The sequence below is a fragment of the Podarcis bocagei genome (assembly GCF_964188305.1).
Source record: "Podarcis bocagei genome assembly, chromosome: 1".
Classification (NCBI taxonomy): Eukaryota; Metazoa; Chordata; class Lepidosauria; order Squamata; family Lacertidae; genus Podarcis; species Podarcis bocagei.
The window spans coordinates 55111581-55137967 of NC_138125.1; the positions used below are offsets into that span (position 1 = coordinate 55111581).

Consider the following 26387-nt stretch of genomic DNA (forward strand, 5'->3'; position numbering starts at 1 on the left):
GCTACTGCAGTGCCTCAAGTTGTGCTTTGATTATTCCCTCTGGGGTTAACTGAGAAGATTCTTATTCATATAACCAATTTTTATGTAGCACAGTACAAACAAAAAGCCCAAATGTAGTCATTCTCCTCCGTCAGGAAAATCCTCTCTCAGCTTGCCTGAGGGAAAACTTGTTAAAAGTGGTGCTTGCAGATTAGCAAGAACTCAAGATATTTGATTCAAACCAGTCATACTAAAATTAATGTTCTACAGGGAAATTTGTTTTTCAATAAAACAAAAATAGTTTACCACCAAGCACTACACATTAGCAAACAGTACTAGAAAAAGGCATCACTCATCACTGGGAACTTGTGACTGTTACAGGCTCTCATTATAGCAGCCTCTTTCTTCTCTCCCTTCAAATGCTGGCATCATAATACTGAACTGAAATCAGGCTTGTCTCACCCAAACCAGTATTAATCTCTGGCCTCACAGCAAGCGCACAGTACCACAGAACATTTCATTCATGTGCGCATTGCCTCAGAGTCTGAATACATTGTCCTAAATGTCAGATTTACGCGGGCTTCCCTGGAGTGATATTCCTTGGGTACGCGATGCTGAAACAAAGAACCAAAACAAAGTTAATTTGCTATCCATACACAAAACTTTACTGTAAGTATATACAAAAATATCCATATTCTTGTCTATCTCACAACTTCAGTCTGGACTTACTTTTAAGGCTAAATACTTTTTCAAAGCTTTTTTAAAAAAATACAAACAAACAAAAGCTCAATTTCATTTTGCTTTGCTTTTTGAAAGTTATTTCTCCAATATTAATATTTGTTATTGCCACATGAGATTGCCACGCAGTGCTATTTAAGTAAAGTGTTACGAGGTTTCTATCCCACTCTTACTGGTTTATCAGAAAGGATATTATAAAATTATAAAGTAAGATCTCAGAGCTTTTTGAATTGTTGACTGTTCCATAAGAAGCAGTCCAATTCCATAGGAAACAACTCTCCATAATTCCCACTCCTGAAGACGTTTTATTTGTTCGTTACCTTTCAATCTTAGGTTCCCCAATGATTATGCCTTGTAGAAATCCAGGGGGAAGAAATGGCATCCAACCCCGGGGAGTTCAGGGGGAAGGTGAACTATTTCCACTTATGTTTAAACAGTCTCACCTGCCAGTCTTCTTGAGCTGCTCCTTCCATCATAAGCAGCGTTCCATGATCCAATGGTATATGCACCCTCTGCACATAAGTGAAGTCGTTGTTTTCTTCCTGAAAAGAGAACATTATGTACAGCCAGTGTATAATTAACAGTTGAGCGAGGTTAGCCTGAGAGACAGAAACTTCCCAAGGTGTCCCAGCAAGTTCCATTACTTAGGGGGAATTTGAACCTAATCCATGGTTCCTAATCCAACATGCTAACCGCTATACCACACTGGTGTATCAACTACAGGCAACTCCCAATTTACACAGGGGTTATGTTCTGAGGCATCGCACACATAGATTTGAAACACCATTGGGAAAGCCTGCAAACACCCTCTAATGCCATGGAAACTCTTGAAGAACCCTTGAAAAAACCAGCAGCACTTACTAGACCACCAAACTGCACCATAATTGCTCCCTCCAAACCTCTTTTCTCAAACTCTTAACTCTCCACAAGGCCTCAAAGGTTGGTGGAAAGCCTCTCAGGATTGCACTTGCAAAGGCTTTCCTGACTCTTTTAGGGCCATTTCTGCTATTTTTAATGTCACTTCCGGGTGCGGCACAATGCACACGTCAATTGGATGCACCTACATTGGGAGCTGCCTGTATATCAAGTCTTGCTGCGTGTGGAGAGGGTAACTCCATCTCATCAGGTGGAATGTTAGGCAGAGATGGAGAAGCTGTGGCCCCCAGGTTTGTTGGTCCACAACCCCCATCAGCTCCACCCAGCATGGCCAACATTCAGATCAATTGTTTAAGGCACTAATACTCCACACTTCAGTCAAAAATGGTTCTCGGGGCAGTTTACCAAAACCATGATTGAGGTTGTAGCTCAATGACATCTGAAGAAACGCAGGTTTCCCTACCTGATCTAATTCTCAGCACTGCTATCCACTTTTTTTACAGCTAACCTGCTGTACCTAAATGTATCTGGCCCTGTTTTTGACTTACTATAGTAATCTTTTTCAAACAAGGTTTTGCTCCAAGCAATCTTGAACATTATCTGGATGTCTGCAGGTTCCCCATTCCTGATCTGTACCAGTCCTTGGGAAACAGCAGGCACAAAAACATGTGTTTTGGAAAAGTATATTTGGGTCAGATGTAGTATGTTTGGCACAAAACCAGATAGGGAGAACTGGCAAAGACGAAAGTTACCATTTTTTGTTTGACAGAAAATCCAAAGATCAAAGAGTTGAATATGATGCTGGGAACAAGCAATGGATCACATGTCCCATGAAAAGCTGAAACAGCTGCCTTTCACAAACTGAACTCGGGGGATAAACAATGGCATTAACACAAAGCAGGGCTACAAGTTTACTGGGTAGAATCTAGCAACTGGCCTGGACAGGGGGCAGAAATCAAGGAAAATGAAGGCACTCTTTGAAATTCATGTATTTGTACCATCCACTTGATGCTTAAAATGCTTTAGAAACAGTCAGGACTGGGTTTCTTACCATGGCTACCCACATCTCCAAGAACCTCAGGAGTATATACTTCCACTGTTGAAAGCTGGGAGACCAGGGTTTAATCCCCACATGGCCATGAAGCTCACTTGGTGACCTTGGGCCGGTCACTGTCTCTCCACTTAACCTACTCTACAGGGTTGTTGTGGGGATCAACTGATGTGTGGGAGAACCATGTATGCCACCATGAGCTCCTTGGAGAAAAAGGTGGCATATAAATGTAATGAACAAATAATTAAAACCAACCTGTACAGTGGAGAAATGATGCTGGTGATGGAAAGGGGGGAAGCATTGGGGGAAGATCTACGGCTCTGTATATGTGTGATACAAGCAGAGGTATAGGAGCAGGCTAGCACTGCCAATTCTATTGTGCTCCTCCCAACAAATATATCTCAGGCTATTTTTTGTTGAGTTTAGGGTCAGCATAACCCTTAATTGGGGCTAGTGTTGATTAATGAAAGTCAACAATGAAAGAGTCATCAACGATGCATGATCTGGCCCAGAAGAAGGTTGCCAACGTGCTGTGCAGCACAGACTTGGCTGGATGATGTGTCTGAGCAAAACAATTGCCCAGATGGCTTTGGCAGGATATTCTGTCAGGCATTAATCAGGGGGTGGGAGGGAGGCAGAGCAGCAGTCATCTAAGAAAGCAATTTAGCTGACATAGGAAGCACCTAGTGCAGATTTTATCCAAAATGACTGCATCCCTGTAAGAGAGCAAACCAGCCAGGCTCTCCATTTTTGCACTGTTATCATGCATGCATTCTATTACTATTACCCACAAGAAAATCACCATCACCACCACCACTTATATCCTGCTTTTCTCCAAAAGTGCTCAGAATGGCAGACATCTTCTCAAGTGGCTTACAGGTATACTTCATCTAAAGTGTGAAGATAATTTTTACTTAGTGGCTGTTGTGACTAAGAGGGAAGGGAGAGTACGATACTATTGTTAATAAACAATATAAGTGGAGACCGTATGGAGTCAAACTCATTTTTCTTTGTTACTCCTCTTATGACCCTCCAATTCTGAGTTAAGTGTTATATTCCACACATATTGGGTCCAAGTTTCTGTGTGGAGTAGAGGGTGGTTTCCCCCCAATTGGAAGCAGCCACTTGTCTTGCTGCTGTCACAGGAAAGACCATCAACTCTTTATGCTTGACATTTGGATTGATACCATTTTCCACTGATGGCAGGGCTAACATGGCACAAGATGTTGCTCCATAATAGCAGATGACAATGAAAAAAATGTAAGTCCAGAAATCCTCGATCATTATATTAATTCACCCTAGAAGCCTAGACCCTTCAAACTGCCCCATTTCTTCCTTTACAGGAAACCCACAACAACTCAACCTTTTAAGGCATCAACCCAGGAGTAAGTTCTAGGGAACACAGTGGAACTTACCGTATTTTTTGCCCTATAGGACGCACTTTTTCCCCTCCAAAAATGAAGGGGAAATGTGTGTGCGTCCTATGGGGTGAATGCAGGCTTCAGGAAGCTATCCGCAAGCCGTGGAAGCCCGGCGCAAAGTCGCGCAGCTCTCTGCAAGCCGTGGGAGAGCTGCGCGACTTCGGGCAGATATCCGCAAGCCTGGGGAGACCGGCGCGACTTCCCGCCGGGCTCCCTAGGCTTGTGGATAGCAGCCTGTTCTGGGGGCTGGAGTCGGGGGAAGCTCGGGCTTCCCCCGTCCCAGCCCCGCGCCTGGGGGGGAAATAATTTTTTTTCTTTATTTCCCCCCAAAAAAACCTAGGTGCGCCCTATGGGCCAGTGTGCCCTATGGGGCGAAAAATACGGTACTTCTGAGGGAACATGTACAGGAGTGCACTATTAATGCTTCATCAGCAAAGCAAGAGCCTTTCTCTACAGTTCCTACTCTCTGAAATATCTTTTTTCTTTTGTAGACAATGAATAATTCTTACAAGTACAGGGGACTGGACCTTGCTCAGTGTCTCATTGGAAGGACAAAGTTAAACAGAGGATGAGTTTCCAACCATGTTTACTCTTTGTATCTCTAGACTATCATGGACATTGTTATCTAACACATATATAACCCAACTCCTCCTTCCACCCCCCCCCCGCAGCTGTTTCCTTGGTTACCAGCAAAGCAGCAGAGCTGCTGCCTGCCATCTAGCTATTATAGTTCAGTTTCATAGCTTACACTGCAGTGTAGATTTAAAGCTAGTAGGTTAACTGCATTGGACTAATTCCTTAAGCAAATGCAGGGCTCTGCAGCAAAACTTCCCGACGGAACAGGGAATTTCTGTAGAACTCAGGACCTACTGCTTAAACCAAAATCTTGGATATACCAGGATCTTTCTAAAATTAAAGGCCTCTTTACAAAATTAGCCACAGTGAACATCATTAGTACATGCAATGAATCCACACTAGTTTTTAGAACCCTATACTCTGTGTATGCATAATATCGCATGTATAGAGACTTTGCAAGGAGCCACAAATGACTCAGTTACATATCTGTGTTAAATAATACTCTGGGTCATAAATCCAGCATTTTACAGAAGCATCAATGCCTCGGGCTATTCACCATGCCAACTTGCTTAAGGGGCTTGTGTGTCTGTCACTTCAGTGCAGAACAAACATTGATTTCTGGCTTATTGCTCATGGTTAGTTTCAAACAAACAGACCATGATCTTGATTTGGGCCACCCAACAAGCCATACTATGACGTGCTTGAAATATGCAGGTGTTACATGGAAAGACCCAGGCCACTGGAGGAAGCATATTCACTATTAAACCATGGTTTGTTTGTTTGTTTCATTAAATTTATACACCACTTAATTGCAATGATAGAACAACTTTAAAAAGTTTAACTATGGCTTATTGGGCCATGTGAATGGGGCCTTTATAAAAACCAATCAATAAACATTACAAACCAAGCAAGACTGATAGGAAGACAGCACCCTGGGAAGGAAGGTAGGATCTAACTGGAGAATCACCCTGTCACTATAGAAGACACTATGGAAGTCACCCCAGCCGATGCCACCTCTGTAAGGGCTAAAAATTAAAGCCTGTGGGGCTATAGAGGACGATCCAATGCTTCCTAGAGTGGAGGTGGAAGCATCCACCACTTCCCTCCAACAAGAAAGAAATTGTAGATGGGCAGCAAGCCCTTTGTGCTCACCTCTCAGAAGCCAGTCCATGGAGAGGGAAAGGAGGGAGGAATCTAATCCTTTTTTTTTTTACTTATACAAAGAAAGAACAGTAGAAAGAGTGAAGTAACAGAAGAAGAAAATTGCTAAGCCAAGATGAAAGAGTAAGGCAAGCCAAAGTGGAATGTGACTGCATGGTGGAGGCAGGAACAAAAAACTGAAGAGGGGCCAGAGTATTTCCTATAAAAGCTACTCATGCCTTTGTCCACTAAAGGTGCAAGCTAAATTATATTTATTTATTTAGGTTTTAGTAGATTTTATGCTGTTAGTTTTATTTTATTTTTGTCAGTTGAATTTTATGGCTTAAATTATGTATTTTTGGTAAAGTTTATGAGTTGCTTTGAACACCTTTATTGGCTGAAAGAAAGCATAGAAATAAACTCTAAAGAACCAAACTACAGAGCAGAGTAAAATAATTCCAACTAAACATATAATCAGAAATGCCAGTAGTGATTGATAGGACACATCTAGGACTTAATTCTTCCAGATTAAGTTTGTTCCCATGGCGCCTTTTTACACACAGAACATAGCTCCCCTCTTTTTTCCTCCTTGGCCTGTCTGAAAGAAACCTAAAACGGTTTTTGCTAGCTGAAAGAGTGACCGTTTCAAGGTAAAATGCAGCTAAACAAGTTTTCTATTAGACTTTATTTCAAAGAGAGACCAAGTAATGCAATGTTTTGAACCAAGTTAGTGAGTAAATTTGAAAACATAGCAGAGACCTCTTTTGCATCCATAACTGCAGTATTTACTAATGCAACCCCACTTAAGCAAGGGTTATGTTCCTGGTTACTGTGTGTATACATGAAATTGCATATAGTGGGGAACACCACCTAAAAAGCCTCTAACATCTTCGAAACCTCTGAAAACCCTTTAAAAAACCAGCAGCACTTACTAGCTACTGCTATTCCCCCCGCTGGTTTTGTGCCATTTTTGGTGTTTTTGCACTCTTTTCAGGCTGTTTTTGCCCTTTTTGCGTCCTTTTGCAATTTAAATCAAATCATTTATTTCCCGGCCCCATGCATATACGCAGTTGCACGTGAATCAAGCACATGTAAGTGGGGAGTTGCCTGTATACATAGACAATCATGTACTTATTACATCACTACAGAAACAATCACTACCATCGGGCAACATCATCACTCCTATACTAGCAGGAGTAATAGATTTGAGGAAGCAGCTGAGACTAGCTTTAAAGAGTTAATGCTCTTTGAGCCCACCCTAGAAGTGTGGTGTAGTAGTTATGCGTGTTGAACAAAGACCTGGAGACCAGGGTTCAAATCCTCAGCCAGCCAAGAAGTTCACTGGGTGACTGTGGATCAGTCACTGTCTCTCAGCCTAACCTACTTCACAGTGAAATAGGGAAGAGAATCTTGTATGCCACCAGCAGCAATGGCCCAGGGACTACTGACTACCTGCACAGAAACCATATTACACTATGCAATTTAGAATAACCAAATACAAGGTCAACTCCGTAAAGGCCTTTCAACTGGTTTACACAGTTCCCTACAATGTAGAGAAGCCAACACACTTACAGGCAAAGGTTTTTTCCTCATCTCAAACATCCGGGTGGCACCAAGGCTGAGGGAGGCTATGACAGGGTTTCTTCCCAGCTCAGGCTCGTCGTCACTGTGCCAGTCAACACTGTCCTTCTCATTTCGATATAGGTTGCACAGCAGAGAGTTGAAGGAGTGCTTCGTGAAATCTTCAATGCGATCCTTCAGCATGGTCAACAGTGGGTGCCACTGATTTGTTCCCACAGAAAAAAATGGACAGAAAAAACTTGGATTAACATGGGAAGATGTACAAGTCACATGCAGAGGGAGAGATGGGGCGTGAAAAAAATATGCAAAGCATCGAAGGGAGATTTCCAGGGCATCGAAAGGGTTGGAACAGCTGGCAAAAGGACCACCTGATCTCAATCCATTGTTAGAGAACACTGAATAATGGATCAACTGCTCCAGAACTTTCCACGCCAGCTTGTGCAATGTTCTCAGCAGTTTGTTCGTATGCATTAAATTGACATTAAAAAACATGCCTGGGGGCTATGCCATCAGCCAAGGCCTCATAATGCCAATCCGATGCTTCAGCCAATGTGGTCAGATTGGCAGTGAAACAGAGAGCCAAATACAGCAGCATAGGAAAGGGCATGTGTAACCTAGCACTCTTGTGCACTTCAGTTTTAAGGTGTTGGTATCTGTGCACTTCTCACACAAACACATGCTCCTTGCCAAGTAAGTGTTGTATTTTCATTGTGCCAAACACACCTCCAATAATTTTGTTGTATTGTGCTGAAAAAGGGAAAAGTGATGAGGAAAAGGGTAGAATAAGATAAGTGGGACTATGAAGGGGACCAATTTAGCATCTAGTTAAAAGAAAAGGCAGAAAAAGTTAATAAACTGTTACAAACCTAATTAGTACGATTTTGGAAAATGAAGAGAGTAAGAAATGGGTTTTGCTATGTTTGGGGCATGCACATATATTACACATTAGTTTATCAAAGTGAAGTAAGAGTTGCTTAGCCTCTAAGAGTTGTCAAGAACCAAATCCATTACATATTCTTCTTTGGGGCTTACTAGGAACACACCCACACCCATATATTACCATGCTTATTATGCTATTTTATTCTAATTGCTTCTCAGACATGATATACCACGTTTCTTTATTCCTTTCTTGCTGTATAGTGAGCTTTGCTATTGTTGCCTGTATTTTTAACTTTATTTCAAAATAAAATTCCATGAGCAAGTCACATGTGCAAAGGGGAAAAAAAGCTATTTGCATTTTGATTCTAAACACATATTCATAATCTCTCCCAGTTGAGTTGCTGGAATTTTATTTTTTTTTACAATCTGAAGAGGTGCTAATCTTAACATACCTGTATAAATTCCTTCATGAAAATCAGAGAGCCTGGCATTATTACACCAGTAGTATTTTCCAACCATAGTATTTTTTTAATAATCATGTACCACTTACCTGGAGCCTGTAAATTGCTCATGGCACTCACTGAATGTGTGCACCTGCGCTAAAATATTTAAACTAGTTTCAAGCCTATTAAATTTCATGACCCATAACTAATGAACAACTGGAGAAGTTAAGAGATCCCCCAATGAAGAACTTACAGCGCTGTATCAATAGCACAATATCAAGGGTGTACCCTAGGCAAAATGACGCATTTTAAGCTGGCTGAAATTCAAGTGTAGAGGCAATCCTACCTGGGATGGGAGAACTAACACTGATCTCCCATTCTAACATGTCACCTGACAGCAGGAATACAAACAGGCATTCTTCTGTAGCCAAGGAGTAACTGCTGTCCAGTTGTTATGGAAAAAGTCAGCAGGCTACCATATTATTAAACTTCTATCCTACTCATCCTTCCAAAAGAGCCCAGTGCGGCATCACAACAGCTGTACTGCTCACTTTTAATAGTGAGATTCAGATAAAAATACTGTATTGTATGTAGGCAAAGTTATTTTAACTTCTGCAAGTACACACGTTTAGGCATATATACATACATCAGCATTTGCCTTCATTGTTAGCCTGGAGTAAGTATATGGAAGTTCACCATACCAAGCGGTGAGTCTGGGTTCATCGTAAGACAGATCTAGAGAGAAAGAAAGGAAAAACAAAATATCTGTGACCCCCATATAAGTAACCCAGCCCCGATATACTGACCAAAGTACAGTTTGGTAAAGATCCTTGGTGGATGGCTTGATAAATGAAGTTCCCTCCTCCCCAGTTCCATCTGCAATTACTCTCTGCATTTACTCAAAGATCAGTAAAAACACTCCTTGCACAGAGAAAGAAAGCCTATCAATCCACTTAGCCGAATATGGTCTACATCAAGGGCAGCCATCATAGTTCACTCCAGATGTTTGTTGGACTACAATCCCCATCATCCCCAGCCAGCATGGCCAATGGTAAGGGATGACGGGAACTGAAGTCCATCAACAACTGGAGGACATCACATTGGCTGGCCTACAATAACTGGCAGCAGTTACCTAGGGTTTCAAACAAGAGGCATTTCCAGCCCTACCTGAAGATGCCAGTGACTGAATCAAGCAGGCACTTCAGGAGTTTAAGCAGAGGCTTGACAACCATATGTCAGGAGTGCTCTGATGGTGTTTCCTGCTTGGCAGGGGGTTGGACTCGAAGGCCCTTGTGGTCTATTCCAACTCTATGATTCTATGATTCCAGGACTTGTTTGATGTGGTCGAGGGAGAGATTTTGTAGGCTGTTCATATTATCTGCTGTGTCATCTTGCTTGCAATACAAGACTATAAAAAGATACAACACAACTGCCCCCAAGTGGACAAAACTAACAGAGCATACTTCTGCCTGCAGTAATAATAATAATAATAATAATAATAATAATAATAATAATAATAATAATAATAATAATAATAATATATATTGGTACACCACAGATGCAGCTAGGAGATGTATTTGAAGGTTTTCCTTTAGGGAAAGCCTATCAAACTCTATGAAGCAGAATTGCCACTGTTGACCTTTGGTGATAAGCACAAATTATGGCCTTGGTGTCAAACCCAAAATCTTATTGTCAGGCCCTGTCCAAGGGGCAGGTAACCGTAGGACACGCTTTTGCTACAGATTGTGGTTAACTGTGATCCTAAGCTATTAGAAAACCACTGGCTCAGCAGTCACACTGTGCTGAAAGCACCAGGGAGGAACAAAGCAGGTTCAAGCTGCTCTCTGGGAGACAGCATGTCTGAGCAGCCCCAGTAAGCCATCGTTTGACTTACTGTGACATGTGAACCAAGCCATGATGAATAGAAGGAGCATTCTAATATTTTTCAAAATATGCAGGAAAGCATCCTTAGAATGCCCACATGAGGATTGGGAAAGGGCAGCGAGAATGGTCTTGGTGCTCCTCGACCTGTTCCAAATGGTACCACTCTCAGTGACTGCCACTGCTTGGGACCCTTCACAGCTGCATGGCCTCAGCCACCAGCTTTCTCCTCCAGAAGCAGGCAGTTGTAATGGGCCAGGAGCGACTATATTCTCTCTCCCACATCATCCGCCACCAGGTAAGTTTGTCCAGGGGTGCATGGGCTTCCAACGACTCCAAAACTGCTACAGCCAGCAGTGACAATGGAAAAAGGGGCTAGGGGCTAAAGCAATGTGTCAGCCTAGTGGGTCCTGGCAGATGCCACGGTAACAGCAGGCCTGGCCACAGTAAAAGTGGGCAGTTAAACGAGAATGACTGTACCATTACCCTGCCTGATGTGTGTTCTCTGCCTCCAGGGGATCTCTTGGAGGAGTTGTTCAAACATCCAGTCTGCTTCGTTTAAGTCAATGAAGCCAGGAATCAAATGAATCCTAGCACAGGAAAAACTGGATTATACAGGAGCATTGCGAGATCCGTCTCCCAAGCATTTTAATGTACAAATGCATTTCAGTTTAAGTGCAAGTGCTAACTTTGACACATGGCTGTCATTCAAAGCTAGTTAGCAGTTTATGATTTTTAAAAAATCTCTTTACCAAAAAACTTTATTAAGACAACTTCAACAGACAAGCTTGCTATCTGTGTTTTTCCCCGTAGGAACCTGGAAAAGTACGTCTAACATTAGATACTGAAAATGAAGCTTTTATGGCATATCCAAAGAATATTATTCTTGAAAATGTTTCTATGCGGCCAAGCGTATGCAGGCAATTAAAAAAGAAAGCTCCTTTCAGTAACACTTAGCTGATGATCTCTGATTTTAGCTTTCATGTTGTTTTTATTGTATATAGACATTGTTATAAACCACTTTGATATTTTTAATGAAATAGCGGTAGATAGTTTTATAAATGAATATATAGATAAAAAGTGACAATATTTTGAAGAGAAAATAAGGAAAATACAGTGATTCACAGGAAGATCAGTGGAGCAGCTAGCTCAGAGATTTTCCAGCCATTTCTGCTTCCAGTCATTCCGGTAATATGCAAGTAAAACTTGGGAAGCAAGAGCCTTTCCCTGTATTACTGTCTAGCATAGTCCACATTCAGTGCACTGAAGTACACGCTTTCTGTAGCACCAATGTGTTAGCCAATTCAGTACTGGCCAGAATCCAACTGCATTATTCTGCAATAATAACAAAGGAGGGTTTTTATCTGCTTACCGAGATATTCCTGATGGTGATGTGCTGATCTCATACACACCCTGATTCCTAAGAACAAGGAGGAAGAGAAAATCAGTCAGATATGGTTGAGCAGGCATACGTGATTCAGAATACCAACAAGGGCCAGGGAAAGAAAGTCTACTAAATGACCACTGAGGCCATTCTTTTGCCATGGAAAAGCTAATAGGAAAGAGAAGGTGTTGTCCATATCACTATATGTCAGAAGAGCACCTTATTCTACAATGAATTCAAGTTGTACTTACTCTATTCTTTTGGGCTCTGGGGGTCTACGCACCACCTAAGGGAAAACAACAACAACATTCTGTAGAGCAGGCACATTCAAGTAAGTTAGCTAAAAAAGGGGTAATTTGGTAACCCAGTAATAATCCTGCACGTGTCTTAAGTTTTCATGGATTGGTTACTGTAAGCAGCATTGGCAGCCTTTGAGCTGGACAGTATATGTTATTTATTTAAAATATTTCCAGCTTGTCCTTTATCCAAGGTTCTCAGGCAGGAAACGGTAAAACTGCAGTTAGAAATAACAATCCATAGCAAACATGAACAGAATAAAATTCACAGTACAATTCATCATTAAATGGTAGACTACAAAATCCAACTGAGTATTAACAACCTTCCAAGGCCTAAGTGAACAACCATGTTTTAAGCTGGAGTCTAAATGGGGGAAAAAAGAGTAAGACCATGCTGAAATTCAGAGGGGAGTTCCACAACCAAGGTGTCACCACAGAGAAGGCCCTTTCCTACACCAATGCGTAACATATGATTCCGGCAGTGGGTTACTAAGGAGGAGCTTCCTAGTAGATCTTAACATCAAGGCAGAACTATATACGGAGAGGCTATATTTCAAGTATGCCAGCCCCAAGTTACTCAAGGCACTGTAAGTCATCAGCAGTATCTTGAACTCAGACCAGAAAAGTATAGGCAGTCAATGTAATTGTTTAAGAACAGAATTAAATATGGATTCAACTGGTTACTTCACTCAGCAACTGAGCAGCTGTATCTTGTGCTAGCTGCGGTTTCTGAGGAGTCTTCAAGGGCAACCCTATGTAGACACATTACAATAATCCAACTGGGAGGTTATCAGAGCATGGATTATTGTGGCCAGAAGCTTTCCCCGTCCAAAAGCAGCTGTAGCTGGGAAAAAGCATTCTGTACCACTAAGGGCACCTGAGCCTCTGGTGACAATGCCAAATCTACGAGTAGACCCAGAAAACAAACCTGCTCCTTCAAGAGAGGTACAACCCCTTCAAGAACAGATTGAATACCTTATACCCAGACCCTAGCACAGCATTTCTGTCTTGTCAGGATTCAGCTATTTAATCTCTACCTCTTCTGGGGCTTTAAAAACAAACTGCCTTTCAGATGGAAGCTGCTCCTCTCTTCTCACCCGGGACTGTGTTGTGCTTGCAAAGGCTTGGTTCCTGCGGCTGGAAGTTCCAGAAGCTAAGACAGAAAAAGAAAGAACCAGCCAAATTAGTTAATACACATGGCTTGGTATTTCTGGTACACTTGTAAACAGAACCTCAGAAATGTAGCTTTGAGAGTGACTCCCAAAGCCGAAGATCTCAAATCCCTTCACAAAGAACATACCATTTTTTTGAGAACTGTATGTGAAATAATAATAATAAAAAATCCACTGCACAAGTACCATGTATCTAGATCTTCAAAGACTGCCCATGTAAATAACTACAAGATGAAGCTTTCCTTCTATAACCTTTAGGTATAATACAAGCAGATACATGAAAGCCTGGCAAACATTTGGGTGGAGGAACTATCACCCTCCTTTCCCCCCTAAAGCCTCCCACCCCCCACAAAATGGAGATAAAATTGGATTATGAAATATTTTCTTTTACAGTGTTGAACAAAATGTTTGAGACAAGGTGTTTATATATTTCTCTGCCAAAATTATTTCTAAAACTGTAACAGAAAAGACTTTTATATAAGAGTATGTTCAATATTTGATCATAGCAGTTCCATTATTTGATCAGAGTACAACTCTCAAATGCAACAGTAGGACACGTTTCTGCCACTTATGGGGGACCTTCATTGTCACAAGCTTCCTTTGTTTGTGACCCTCTTCTTGCTAGCATAGTTAGTGAATCTATTTTTGCCCTCCTGAATATGTCTTAAAGAACTGGGGGTGGGACAACGTACAGGGCAACCTAATTTTGTTACTATCCCAATTCAAGCTGTCACAAATCTGTTGAATCCAAGATGCAAAGGCAGAAATGCAAGTGATGATAGCACTACTTCTGAATTTGACAAAATAAGCAGCACACTTAGGACTTGATATTGGAAAGGTACTTTCAAATGTTGCAGAATACAGAACACCTTCACGTATCTAGCCAAGGAAGGAAGTCTGAAATTCTACCAAGCATATACCTCCTGCAATGCTGTGGCAAAGCCTTTCCACAACATAGCCTCAGACTCCTCTTGCTTCTTACCTACATCAGATTTCTCCATCTTCTGCAGCATGTGAAAGAAACTGGGAAATGTTTGGAAATACGTGTATCAAATCAAGAAATAAGCTGGCATGTGAAAGAGTAGAAGCTGGTTTCAGCCTGGGCAAACCTTGTTTTTAGAAGTGCATGGTAAATTTGGCAAATATGAAGAAAATGAAACTGATAGTGATAGCTTATAAAGAAAGCCTGATTAAATTTTATGCAGTATTCATGTACCTGAATAAACTGTACTTTTAATATAACAAATAGTAATTCTATGGTAAACCAGGTTATACATAATGCAAAAGAAAGAATGAAAGGTTACACTGGGTACCGTGAATGCATATACTATTCAAACCTGAAATCAGTCTTGTAATTGTCTTTTTACTTCAGATGTTTATCTCTAGGAAGCATAAAGGCTTATGCACACAGTTCTTCAGGCAGACTAAAATTAGTATGCTTACTAACTTGAGGCAGTTAGTATATTTACTTATGCTATTTATCTCAGGAAAACTTCTTAGGAAAAATTGGAGCAGCATCTATTAAGCAGAACCCCAGATATTGGAATGGCAGAGGAAAATGTTGGATCCACTGACTTTTTGAACAGCAGGTTCTCTCTCATACACGCAGAGCACACCCTATGCCAACCACCCAGTCAAACTCTACTCATTTTTGGCCAGAAATTCAGCAGAATGATCACCACATATTGTGCTGTAGGTGGAACTTGTAGTCCTGTTTGAAAAGCAGGAAGAGATGCCACCAAACCAAGCATACAGACCTGTTGGGACCCAAGGTCTGAAGAACAAAGAAGATTATTCCATTCTCTTTCTTTCATCTGGTTTGGAATGGTGCATGCTTTCTTATACAAGGAGCAGGATAGAGGATACAACATGCCTTTTGGTAATAGTCTACAAAGTTGTATTAATAAGGATTATCCCCTAAGGTTAAGAGGCTTAAGAACATTATACAGATCCAAGCTTAGGACTGGTAAAGAAAACCAGACAATTTTAATTTTGTTCAATTATATACATCTATATAAAAACAAAAACATGATCTTGCCTGCACGAGAAGCTGCTCTGTTATTAACTGGTCCAGCCCAGCCCCCCTGCACTCTGGCTCTTTGCCTTTTATCTTCCATTATCGTTTAGAGTATCTTCCAGACCCTGTTGCAAAGGATTTAGCTTTCTTTTCTGTTTTAAAATATAAAGGAATGATAATTAAGCACATTAAGATATCCACGGCTTCTAGAGAGGTGTTAGAACATAGCAGATAATAGCCTATCTATAAGCCACAGAACCCCAGTTCAAATGTTAACTTGGGCCATATTCAAATCATACATATAAAGCTCTATGATACAATTTTAAACAATCATGGCTCCCCTCCTAAAAATTTTAATTCTGGGAGCTGTAGTTTGCTAAGGGTTTTGTTGGGAGACCCCTATTCCCCCCACAGAACTACAATTCCCATAGTTCCCATTCCTTCACCCTGTGAAGAGGGACTGATTACTAAACCACTCTGGAAATTGTAGCTCTGTGAGAAAAATAGGGTTCCACTAACAACTCACAGCACACATAACAAACAACAGCTCTGAGAATTCTTTGGGGGAAGCCGTGACTGTTTAAAGTGATATCATAGTGCATAAGATGTATGATGTGAATGTGGCAGCCTTAAGACTTTACTTTCCTGAAAGTAAGCCCTATTAAACTCAAGGGTAAATTACTTCTGGGCAGATATATGTAGGTTCATTCATGAACACGCTGCACGGCCTCAGGCAACCTACTCTCAGTTCCCAATGTGTGATGGTTACTGTGTCAAACTCAGACCTGGGAGAGATCAGGATTCATATCCAGCCCACGGAGCTCACTGGGTGACCTTGGGCCAGTGAAGATAAATGGGATAGGGAAAGAAGCGTGCACGCCACACCTTGAGCTCCTGGAGGGAGTGAAGGCAATATATAAATCTAGCTACAAAAAAAAATAAAAAATACTCGGGGAGAACTATTGCTTTGGAAGATGCAGCAGCAGCAGCACAGCTACGGAGCCGACAACCTGGAAGTGATCTCCCATTGAATCCAGTGGGACTTCCTGCACTGTCAGCGGCCTGGCCTCAAAGACGCAGACCCCCCCCCCCCCCTTCTTAAATCTCTTCAGAAGAGGCGAAACATACACGGGAGCGAAACCCGTGCACGCTCGGAACTACGCTGGAGCCTGAGGAAGAGAAGGCAGAGAACGCGGTCGGGGTCTGTGTGTGTGTATAAATAAACACACACACACACACACGAATAGACTTATGTATATATGTATGGCGTCTCCCCTTCCTGAAGCAAAATTCAGGGCTTAAGCAGCATAAGCATCGGCAGAAGGCCGCCTTTCTTTTATTTCCTCACAACTCGGCCTACCTAAAGCCCACCCACCGAACCTCCGCGCTCTTCCGACCTCTCCTTTCTTCCCGCCCTCCTTTTAACTACCATCCCTCCCGCCCCCCGCCGCCGCCGTCACCGGAGCTCCCACTCACCGGCGGCACAAAACACAGCGGCTCCCTCCTCCTCGGCCAGACACCTGCGGTAAAAGAGGCAGCCCCGCCCCCGCCTGCGCGCGCACGCTCAGGAAAGCCTCCGCCCCCTTCTGCCCCGCTGCGCGAATGGGAACCGACAGGCGGCCCCCTCCCCCGCGCGCCAGACCATTCCTTGCGCAGGCCCCGCCCCCTCTGCTGACACCGGGACCTCCGAGTAAGGTCTGGATGCGCGAAGGAGCCCTGCCGCAGAAAGCCCGCCGGCCTACCTAGCCTAGCATAGGGGAAGCCGCGACAAGCAACAGCCTTCTCCCATCCCTGACCCCCAAGCAGCTGGCATCAGGGCAGTAGCTAGGGGATGGTGAGGTGCCCCCCCCCGCAAATTCGGCTAAATAATATATCCATAAATATGTCTATAAATAAAAATATCCATTATTGCCTCATAAGGTTTTAAATAGAGGGTGAATGGAATGGGGGCGGGGGCGGAAAGAAGGCAGAAAGAAGAGCTAATTTGTCCGTGGCTAGGGGGCGAAATGGAGGGACGCGGGTGGCGCTGTGGGTTAAACCAGAGCCTAGGGCATGCCGGTCAGAAGGTTAGTGGTTCGAATCCCCACGACACAGTGAGCTCCCGTTGCTCGGTTCCTGCTCCTGCCAACCTAGCAGTTCGAAAGCATGTCAAAGTGCAAGTAGATAAATAGGTACCGCTCCGGCAGGAAGGTAAACGGCGTTTCCGTGTGCTGCTCTGGTTCGCCAGAAGTGGCTTAGTCATGCTGGCCACATGACCCGGAAGCCGTACTCCGGCTCCCTCGGCCAATAAAGCGAGATGAGCTCCACAACCCGAGTCGGCCACGACTGGACCTAATGGTCAGGGGTCCCTTTACCTAGGGTGCGGAATCTGGACAGTTCTGCCAGGGGCATAAGATCACCTAGCTACGGCTCTGGTTGGCATTGGGGTCCCATACTGCCTCTGATCCTGGAGGTGGTGGAATAGGACATATTGTGACATTTGATTGTGTATTCCCCCCCCCCCCGGCATAGAATCAGTATTGAAAGAGACCCTGGAAGTTATTTAGTCCAACCCACCCCCCTCTGCCCCCACTTAATGCAGGATAAGGCTACAGCATTCCTGGCAGGTGGCCTTCCAGTCTCTGTTTACTGTAATTACCTTCAGCGGAGCAAGGGCCTGCCTAATGCTGAGATTGTCTGCTCCACTGATTTATGCTGGGAGGAAACAAGAGTTCTGAATGTGTTTTGCACTGTAATAGGAGTGGAAGATAGGAGTGCCTGGCGTGCTCTGGTCCATGGGGTCACAAAGAGTCGGACACGACTAAACAACAACAGGCAAGATTGGCTAAATAAACGAATCCCCATTAAACATGATGAGAAATATTGTTTTATTTTAAATCGAAAGTTTTACAGAACAGGTTAGGAAAAAAAGCAGTCAAGCTACATAGGCAAGCCAGCAATCTCAAATATGCTCTTAATTTTCCAATGGCTGCAGCACACAAGGTGGGGCACCACCACTCCACCACCCTCTTGGCTCCAATGGCACTGCTGCTTGCTGGACCAGGCTGAGCAAGGTTAGTAGTAGGTGCACCAAAGGATAAAATGCTCAAAAATGAGATACAAACAAATGGATATTTAATATTCCATAAAATATCTATTTGTATGTTTGCATGTTTGAGCACTTTTTCTTTAACCCTGTCTTCTCTATGGTTGTTGCTTTTTGTTTAGAAAAGCACAACTTTTCCTTGTGTTAGTGGGTGCACGTGTGTCTGCATCTATGCCTGCTGCCGCCACCAACCCATTGCTTCCCCTGCCCTACCCCATCTCTTTGAACAGTCTTGCAGCTGGGATAGCACAGCAGCAGTGCTTCACCTCATGCATTGCAACTGCCTTACTAATGGTTGTAAGAGAAGCTTTATATAGCCAAAATCCATCTTCTTTCAAATAACTATTTAGAAAATTTAAGCACATTCTGGGACAAAACTTGTTTCTCAATCCTTATCAGCACCATTGCATCGGTTTTCATTTATTTTCTATGTACAGTATCATTTAACACACATTTACTTTCAAACCAGAGCCTTAAATTGCTTCTCCATTGGTAGTAGATGAAACAGAATGCAGAGTTTCTACCATCAATAAATGTGCTCAAACACACACAAGTGATTCTTCAGAACATAGGCAACTGATCACGATCCATCATTTAAGGGCAACGGTAGTGGGCAATTTTTGCTTTTCTGATTCACCTTATAGGTAGGGTTCTTCAGCTACCACTAGCCACCGTTAGTTCAGCACCCTTAGGATTCTTTGCTCTCTATACAGAGCTCATGTGCTATGGTGATAAAAATGTCTTCTGTACGCCATGAAAGCATCTAAATGCAGGAAATTGCCAGACTGCTGCACCTTTGGATCTGGTCCCCCAGTCTCCCCTCCTCAATCCCACCCAGCAGTTAAGAAGGGATGGGGGAGGGTCCCATTTGCAGAAATGGGAACTTTACTTCAAAGCTTAATTGTGCTTGGGGAAGAGAATAAAGGGGGGGGGGTAGCAGAAATAAAATGAGTGGCCTACTGCTATCTCTGGTCAATGCCACTGCTAACTTCAGGCCCCCACATTGCGTCTTCCCAATGTACAACCCCCAAAAGATTTTGTGGTTCTCAGTATCAGAAAGGTTCCTCTTATCTGATCTAAAGACACAGCATTTTAATTTTACTTGAGTAAAACATACAGCTGGTAATGCTTGAGCAGAGAAAGTCTAGGACGTTACCACTGAAATCTTAATTTGCATGTAAAGGCAGCCAATTTTTTAAAATGTAGTTTCTACGCTGTACATTCTCAGTTCATTGGGTCTATAGTGTAGGGTCAATATATACACATCAAATAATATTTCTATCAGTATCTAATTTCAAACACTGTATGTTAAGCAACAACATAGCCTTGGATCCAATAGCCTTCTGGTGCAAGAGGAGGGCATGTCGGTTTCCACAAGATTCCCCTTTCCCCCAATTTTCCCTTCCTATTGTAGCCTTCTGTGACACTCTATACTATTCTAAAGGGTTTCCTCAATCCTCAGAGGTAGCTTTGGGAGGGGTGGTGCAAGAAAGCCCTGTTGTACAAGCACATCTTTCAATCCAGGGTACGAGTAATTTAAGGATTATTTTTTTTTCATAGAATTGGAAGAGACCACAAGGATCATGTAGTCCAACTCCCTGCAGTGCAGGAATCTTTCATCCAAGGTGTGGGTTGAACCCAAAACCCTGGGATAAAGAGTCTCATTGCTCTACCAACTGAGCTAAATCACTATCAGTAACTGGCAAGATTTGTTACTGCAATCTGTAGCATTTGTCTTCCAACAGTTTGATAAAGCCCACCTCTCTTAATATACTATTTTAGTAAAAGGACTAGCATCAGTAAACAAAAGTATTGCCAATGGATAAAATCTATACAGCTATCACATTAAGCCCTTTCACTTCAATCTGATCATGTAGACTGCAACAATTTCACATTTACAGTGTTTTAGGTGGGGAGATCATGTAGAAGGGAGTGAAATGCCTAAAGAAGTCTATGCTGACAAGGCAAGGATCTTGTGGCCCATGTGTGATGGAGGGGAAACTTGTCCAGTTTCATTCATAATAAAGACCATTGTGTGACTTCTTGCAAAGTAAAAATAAATGACAACAAATATTTAATGAAAGAAATACTGCATTGACCAGTTCAATACCAATATTAGTGTTGTTCTGTATCAACACCAACAATGTTCCACATCAAATTCAGTCAAATTTATCACATTGACATCATTTCCCAAACCAAACATCTGTTGGTGTTAAGTGCATTTTAGTAAAGCTAGTAACTACAAGTACCCGTTACTGTTCCAAGTCACATCGAAAAAGCACATTCTAAAACAATGATACAGAAGAACAACAAACAAAATCAACAAGTTGCTGATTGCCTTTTCCATGCTCCTCAGTTTTCTCTTTGTTCACGCTGGACTGTGGTCCCAAAAGAAAATCCCATTCGAAAGAACTTTAAGATATGACCAGTATTTCGCTCCACAGAACTACCAACAAATTGGTCATGATGATGCAACTCAATTCTCCTTTAATTTCTTCAAAAAATAAGCTCTCAGTTTTAGGTTCGTGTCAAGGGCCAGCTTTGTGAAATACCACTTGGGCACAAACCTGCTAAACCAGGCCTAGGAAATGGAGGGGAAAAAAGGTTCATTATCAAATCTCTGAAGACCAGAATTCAATGTGACTATAAGGGAAACCAAATTATAACAGTGACACTCAGATATTAACAAGATACAAGAGCCCTGCTGGATCAGGTCAAAGGACTCTCAGGGGTGGAAAATCTTTGGTCCTTCAGATGTTGAGGAATGGCAACTGCCATCAGCCCCAGCAAAAATAGACAATGGCCAGGGATGATGGAAGCAACCTGTTCTTACAGTGGCAACCAGATGCCTACAGGAAGCCCACAAACAGCACCGGATATTCTAAAACAGGAGGGGAGCCTCCAGTCCATTGACCAAACTTAGCCTGCTGGGGGTTCAAATTTATTGTCATATTGTCATATATGATGTCAGGTGTGGGGCAAATAAAGACATGGCACAACTGGGAGCCTTAAAAGTGCAATCCTTGTAGTGCATCAGCAAGGGAAAGCATTTGGTTCAAGGAGCCAAAGCACCAAAGCCTGCAAAAAATATTTCAGCTAAAGCCTTCTGGATCAGCTGTGCAGGGCTTTGCATAGTGGTTCCCAAGTGCCCGGCAGCCAGCTGGTGGGCAGGACAACTCACTTGTGAGCTATCTGGTGTCATCATGATATCATGTGAATGACATGTAGGTTGTCCCACCCATCTGTCAAAGTTGACCTGCAATGGGAGTCAAAAAGGTTCTCCATCCCCATTTTCTTTCCACAAATAGGAAATGTACTAAGAGCAATAAACTGACTAATACATACCACCAATGAATGAGTTGCGCATCCAGAAGTTTGTGTCTCAAGACCAACGGTGTTGAGGGCACTTTTTACATAGGCTTCAGGAGTAGGTTTAAAGGCTGATGGTTTACGGATTTTGGTCATTTTTGTAGCTACAAAATATGGCCGAACGCTCTGAAAAGGAAAGGAATAGCAGAATGTTTTTCTGGTTCTTAAAATATGCCTTCATGGATAATTATTATGCCAAGAAACAAGTATCATGATGAATACGAAGTGATTCAACATGCAAACAGCTTTCACTATATCATATGCAACTATGTTTTCACATTCAACCATTTATTATTAAATATTTTTGCTTTTCAGGTAGACTTCACAAAACAATTTATAGAAAATCATCAAAACATCAGTAATTTATGATGTGCAAATTCTTCTCCAAACACAACTAGTTCACTTTTGATGTTCTATCCCACCCCAATAGCCATCAGCTCTACTAAAATGGCCATCAGAAGACCTTGCATCAGGTAACTGCTGACAGGGATATGGTGCTTCTCTTCCACATATGTGCTCCCACCTGCTCTCTCCTCTCCCTGCCCTGCTGTTGTCACTAATCCAGTGACTCCAAATCAGCAGAAAGGGCTGGGGAAGTGGTGGCACAAGGCAGTAACAAACTTTGCCTAACTCAGGTATGCTGGTTCTTAAGGATGTGGCAGGCCTGATGTAAATATCCCCTTGTGGAAATAAGATCATTGGGGTAGTTAAAAACTATAGTCACTGTTGATTTCCAGAGTATTTATTTAAATAGTAGTAATATGCATCATTTTGATACTGATTATAGGTGCCAATAAGACTACTGTCTGCAATGGAAATAGAAGATGGGTAGCTCATATCAAGCCACATCTCACTGTGTAGCTCTCATTGTACCATACCTCTGGGTAGCATCCTGCATTCACAAACCAATCTATTCTAGATTTTAAGTGAACCTTTAACACAGTTTATAAGACCAAAATGCAAGATATAAGTTAATTAACTAAGTCTTGAAAAGTCCCACTTTCACCCAACACCAAACCATGGCTTAATACTGTGAGCTTGAGTTGGAACAATCCCAAGTGAAGCATTAGGCTTGCATGTTAAGCCCCGTCCCCAATCCATCAGCTGCAGAGCCAGGACAATGGCTTTGGCTTGTTGTGCTGTCCAAACTTGGGGTCGTAGTTCATGCTAACTCTGATCAACCTTTAACAACAGGTTGTGAAATGGGTTTGTTTAATTAGCCAGAGTTTGTGATAAACCAGGGGTGGGTAACCTTTTTCAGACCAAGGGCTGTGTTCCTTTCTGGGCAACTCTTCAGGAACTACCTGCCACTGGTGGGCAGGAGGCAAAAATAGAGCAATGAATACAATTTTTTACCTTTGTAGTTTCTACGCCCACCTAATACATGCCTCTCTATCCTGCATCCAGGCAATACAGGTGAATTATTAGAATTCAGGGAGAGATTCCAGCCAGGTAAACATACTTAAAGAAGGGGGGGAAACAGTGGAGGGTGTGGCCTTGAGAGAGTCTTGAGGGCTGGGCAGAGAAGCCAGGGATGGGGGACCATATTCCTTTGTGTCCTAAAAGGTAAAGGTAAAGGTACCCCTGCCTGTACGGGCCAGTCGTGACCGACTCTAGGGTTGCGCGCTCATCTCGCTCAAGAGGCCGTGAGCCGGTGCCGTCCGAAGACACTTCCGGGTCACGTGGCCAGTGTGACGAAGCTGCGCTGGTGAGCCAGCACCAGTGCCGTACATGGAAACGCCGTTTTACCTTCCCGCTATAAAGCGGTACCTATTTATCTACTTGCACTTAAGGGTGCTTTCGAACTGCTAGGTGGGCAGGAGCTGGGACCGAAAGACGGGAGCTCACCCCACCGCGGGGATTTGAACCGCCGACCTTCTGGTCAGCAAGTCCTAGGCACTGAGGTTTTACCCACAGCGCCACCCCGTCTGCCTATGTGTCCTGCCTATGTGCTAAACCACAATCTTGATTGGATAGGATGACTGAAAGGAAACACGGCCAAAGTCCTTTTCCCAGATGCATGGAAAAAGCTGAGAAAAAGAGCTCAACATGCGAGCACGACTCTTTGCTTGGGATTGTTTTCGCTCATGTATGTGGTGCTAAACCATGGTTTAATATTACGTGCAAAGTTGCCTAGTATCTAAAGTTGTGTTGCTCAGCTACAGCACTGGGTGGCGCCAAAGGATGGACTACTGGCAACTAAACTAAATGTAGTATAGCTCAGTCATAGCATTATACAGTTTTTGGTCTAAGAGCTGCTCTATTCATCTCCGTCATTCTTTAAATTCACATTTAGTACTGTAATACCTTTCCACGTTGCCTTTTCTCAAATAAATATTTTATTCATTCACCTTCTAAGATAGCTTACATAGGTGTTCCATTTCCCCAAAGTAAAGTTACAGAAAAACAGCAAAGGATCTCCCAATCACAATCAATGAAGTTAAATCCATTTATTTCAATGAGTCTACTCCTAAGTAAGGAATCTCACCCACTGAATGTTATTGTTTTAAATAGATATATTTTAAACTGCCCTAGGTTCTTAATTGATAAAGAGCAGTTTAAAAATGGACTAAATAAATAAAACATAAAGTTACACGTTAAACCTTGTAAGTACCAATTAGCACACAAAAATTGGTTATGAAGAGCAGCAGCAGCAGTAAAAGCAACTCAATATAAGAAACTGTTCCACCTTAAAGAAATTTTGGAACAGTCATGTTCAGGCAGACACTAAAAATAAATAATTAAATAGAGCCACCTCCCGAGGGAGTTCAGTCCACAAAGTGGGCACAACTGATGAAAAGGCACTGCTTCTAGTGGATACCACTAAGCCTAGTTCAGCACTGGGACTCCAAGCAAAGCCTCAGATGTTGCCACAGTTTGGAATGAGGTCAGCATCTTAACTGGTACCAGTTAAACAACAGTAGAGATATTAACAACAGAACAGTTCACCTCACCTGCACAATGACACCTTTATTTTTGTACTCTGCACTGAGACCTTCAGAGAAGTAATCAACAAAAGCCTAAATAAATGCAATGGGAAAGTTTGTTAGGAATGTACTATATGTAGATGAACTTATAGCATAATTTATATATTTTCCTCATGAAAGACAAACCCTGCCTATTTCTACAAATACAGCCTTCGGGGGAAGGTGGTATTCCAAGCCAAAAGCTGTGTGTATGTGACGGAAGTTATACAAGGGGACTGCAACCAAACCATGCTTGATCAGGATGAGAATGCTAATCTCGATGCTCTCCTTTCTCCAGAGTTTCTAGAATCACATGCTTAGCTCAGTTTTCAAAAAGTACTTCATCTTCACCAACTAAAACATGTTCATAACCATCACTTTGTGTTCAAACTATATTCTCATCTACCTTAAACAGATGAATTAGAAATGGCAACGGTGAGTGCCATATATACATGCAACATACATACCACAGTTCCCTAGAAATGCAACATTCAATTTTCTAAGAATCTCAGCCTTTAGAGATTACGGTGTGGCTTGTAACATAATGCCAAACGATGGTTTAACGTGACGAGGATGAGTCACAGCCTCACATTCTCCCCTCAACTCTGTCCTCCTTCAGAGAAACCACAAGGCAATCAGAAGTTTCCCACTTCCATTTCAGATTAACTGCAGGTTAGCATGTTGTCAAGATTCCTCAGCTGTAATTAATCTTAACTAAGGGTAGTTGGAAAAAACTCACTTTCTTAAACTGTTTTACAATTAATTTGTTTCAACCAAACTTAGTCAAGAATAGCCACAACTTGTGCTGCATAAAACAGCAAGCTGTGGTTAATCTAAACTGGAAACAAAAGCTCCTCAGCTCCTCACAGATGCGCTGGAGGAGGGAGAGAGCTATATGAGCCCAAACCTCACAGTGGTTTATATTCATAATGTTAAATGGTGGTTTAGTATTATATCCAACCAACCTCAATAGTGAACAAGACTGGCTTAAATCTCATGAGAAGGAGCTAACTAAGGTCTGATATGGGAGTTTTGCATCTGGCAAACTCAGAAGGACAAATAATCTCTTAATTACTTGTAACCTCATAATTAGATTACTGTAATGAGCTTTATGTGGGGCTACCCTTGGGCTTAGCTTGGAAGCTGCAACTAGAGCAGAATGCAGCAGTTAGGGTGCTTAGTAGGGTACCTAGCTATACACATAATACACTTTTTGTAAAGTGCTTTGGGATGCCTCATAGGAAGTGACTCATAAATGAAATAAATACACAGCACACATGCACTAAAAAAGTAAAAATAATAGCTGCCTATTTACTATCAAATCATGCTCAGTGCTATGTTTTTAACATATAAAGACCTGAACAACTTGGGACTAGGATACCTGGTAGACTCCCTTCCCCTAGATAGACCTCATTAATCTTTACCATCACTGGAGGCAGTCCAGATGGTTGTGCCATCATGGCTGGTGGATTGCCACCTAGTGACAACTTTTCCATTATGACATTGGTTCTCTTGTATACCCTCCCCCTGTGC

The 26387-nt window shown here is 42.4% G+C and overlaps 2 protein-coding genes across 2 annotated transcripts in view; both read right to left on the reverse strand.

The window, feature by feature from the left end:
* Positions 1–477: 477 nt before the first annotated feature.
* On the reverse strand, positions 478–17012 carry ALKBH3 (alkB homolog 3, alpha-ketoglutarate dependent dioxygenase). Its single transcript, XM_081166391.1, has 10 exons — positions 16911–17012; positions 15456–15586; positions 13283–13398; positions 12201–12235; positions 11938–11985; positions 11052–11155; positions 9331–9419; positions 7354–7563; positions 1161–1259; positions 478–593 (listed from the first exon to the last, which is right to left on the reverse strand). Exons 2-10 carry the CDS (start codon positions 15532–15534, stop codon positions 501–503), a joined length of 873 nt encoding a protein of 290 aa, XP_081022517.1. The 5' UTR covers positions 15535–15586; positions 16911–17012; the 3' UTR covers positions 478–500.
* Positions 17013–18284: 1272 nt separating this feature from the next.
* HSD17B12 (hydroxysteroid 17-beta dehydrogenase 12) overlaps positions 18285–26387 on the reverse strand; it is a 55462-nt gene continuing 47359 nt past the window's right edge. Inside the window, exons 9-11 of the mRNA XM_081165979.1 lie at positions 24843–24908; positions 21865–22014; positions 18285–21100 (exon numbers count right to left, since the gene is read on the reverse strand). Of these exons, the coding sequence (XP_081022105.1) occupies positions 20996–21100; positions 21865–22014; positions 24843–24908 (321 nt within the window). The 3' untranslated portion in view covers positions 18285–20995. The remainder of the gene's footprint in view (positions 21101–21864; positions 22015–24842; positions 24909–26387) is intronic.

What these genes read in the sequence shown, in the direction of transcription:
- ALKBH3 (XM_081166391.1), bottom strand. Translation starts at nt 15,534, where the DNA reads ATGGAAGATAAAAGGCAAAGAGCCAGAGTGCAGGGGGGCTGGGCTGGA. An exon ending in CCAGAGCCCAAAAGAATAGA is followed by an intron (nt 11,986 to 12,200) that starts GTAAGTACAACT and finishes CCTTGTTCTTAG; the next exon opens with GAATCAGGGTGTGTATGAGA. An exon ending in GAGAACACACATCAGGCAGG is followed by an intron (nt 9,420 to 11,051) that starts GTAATGGTACAG and finishes CTTTCTCTCTAG; the next exon opens with ATCTGTCTTACGATGAACCC.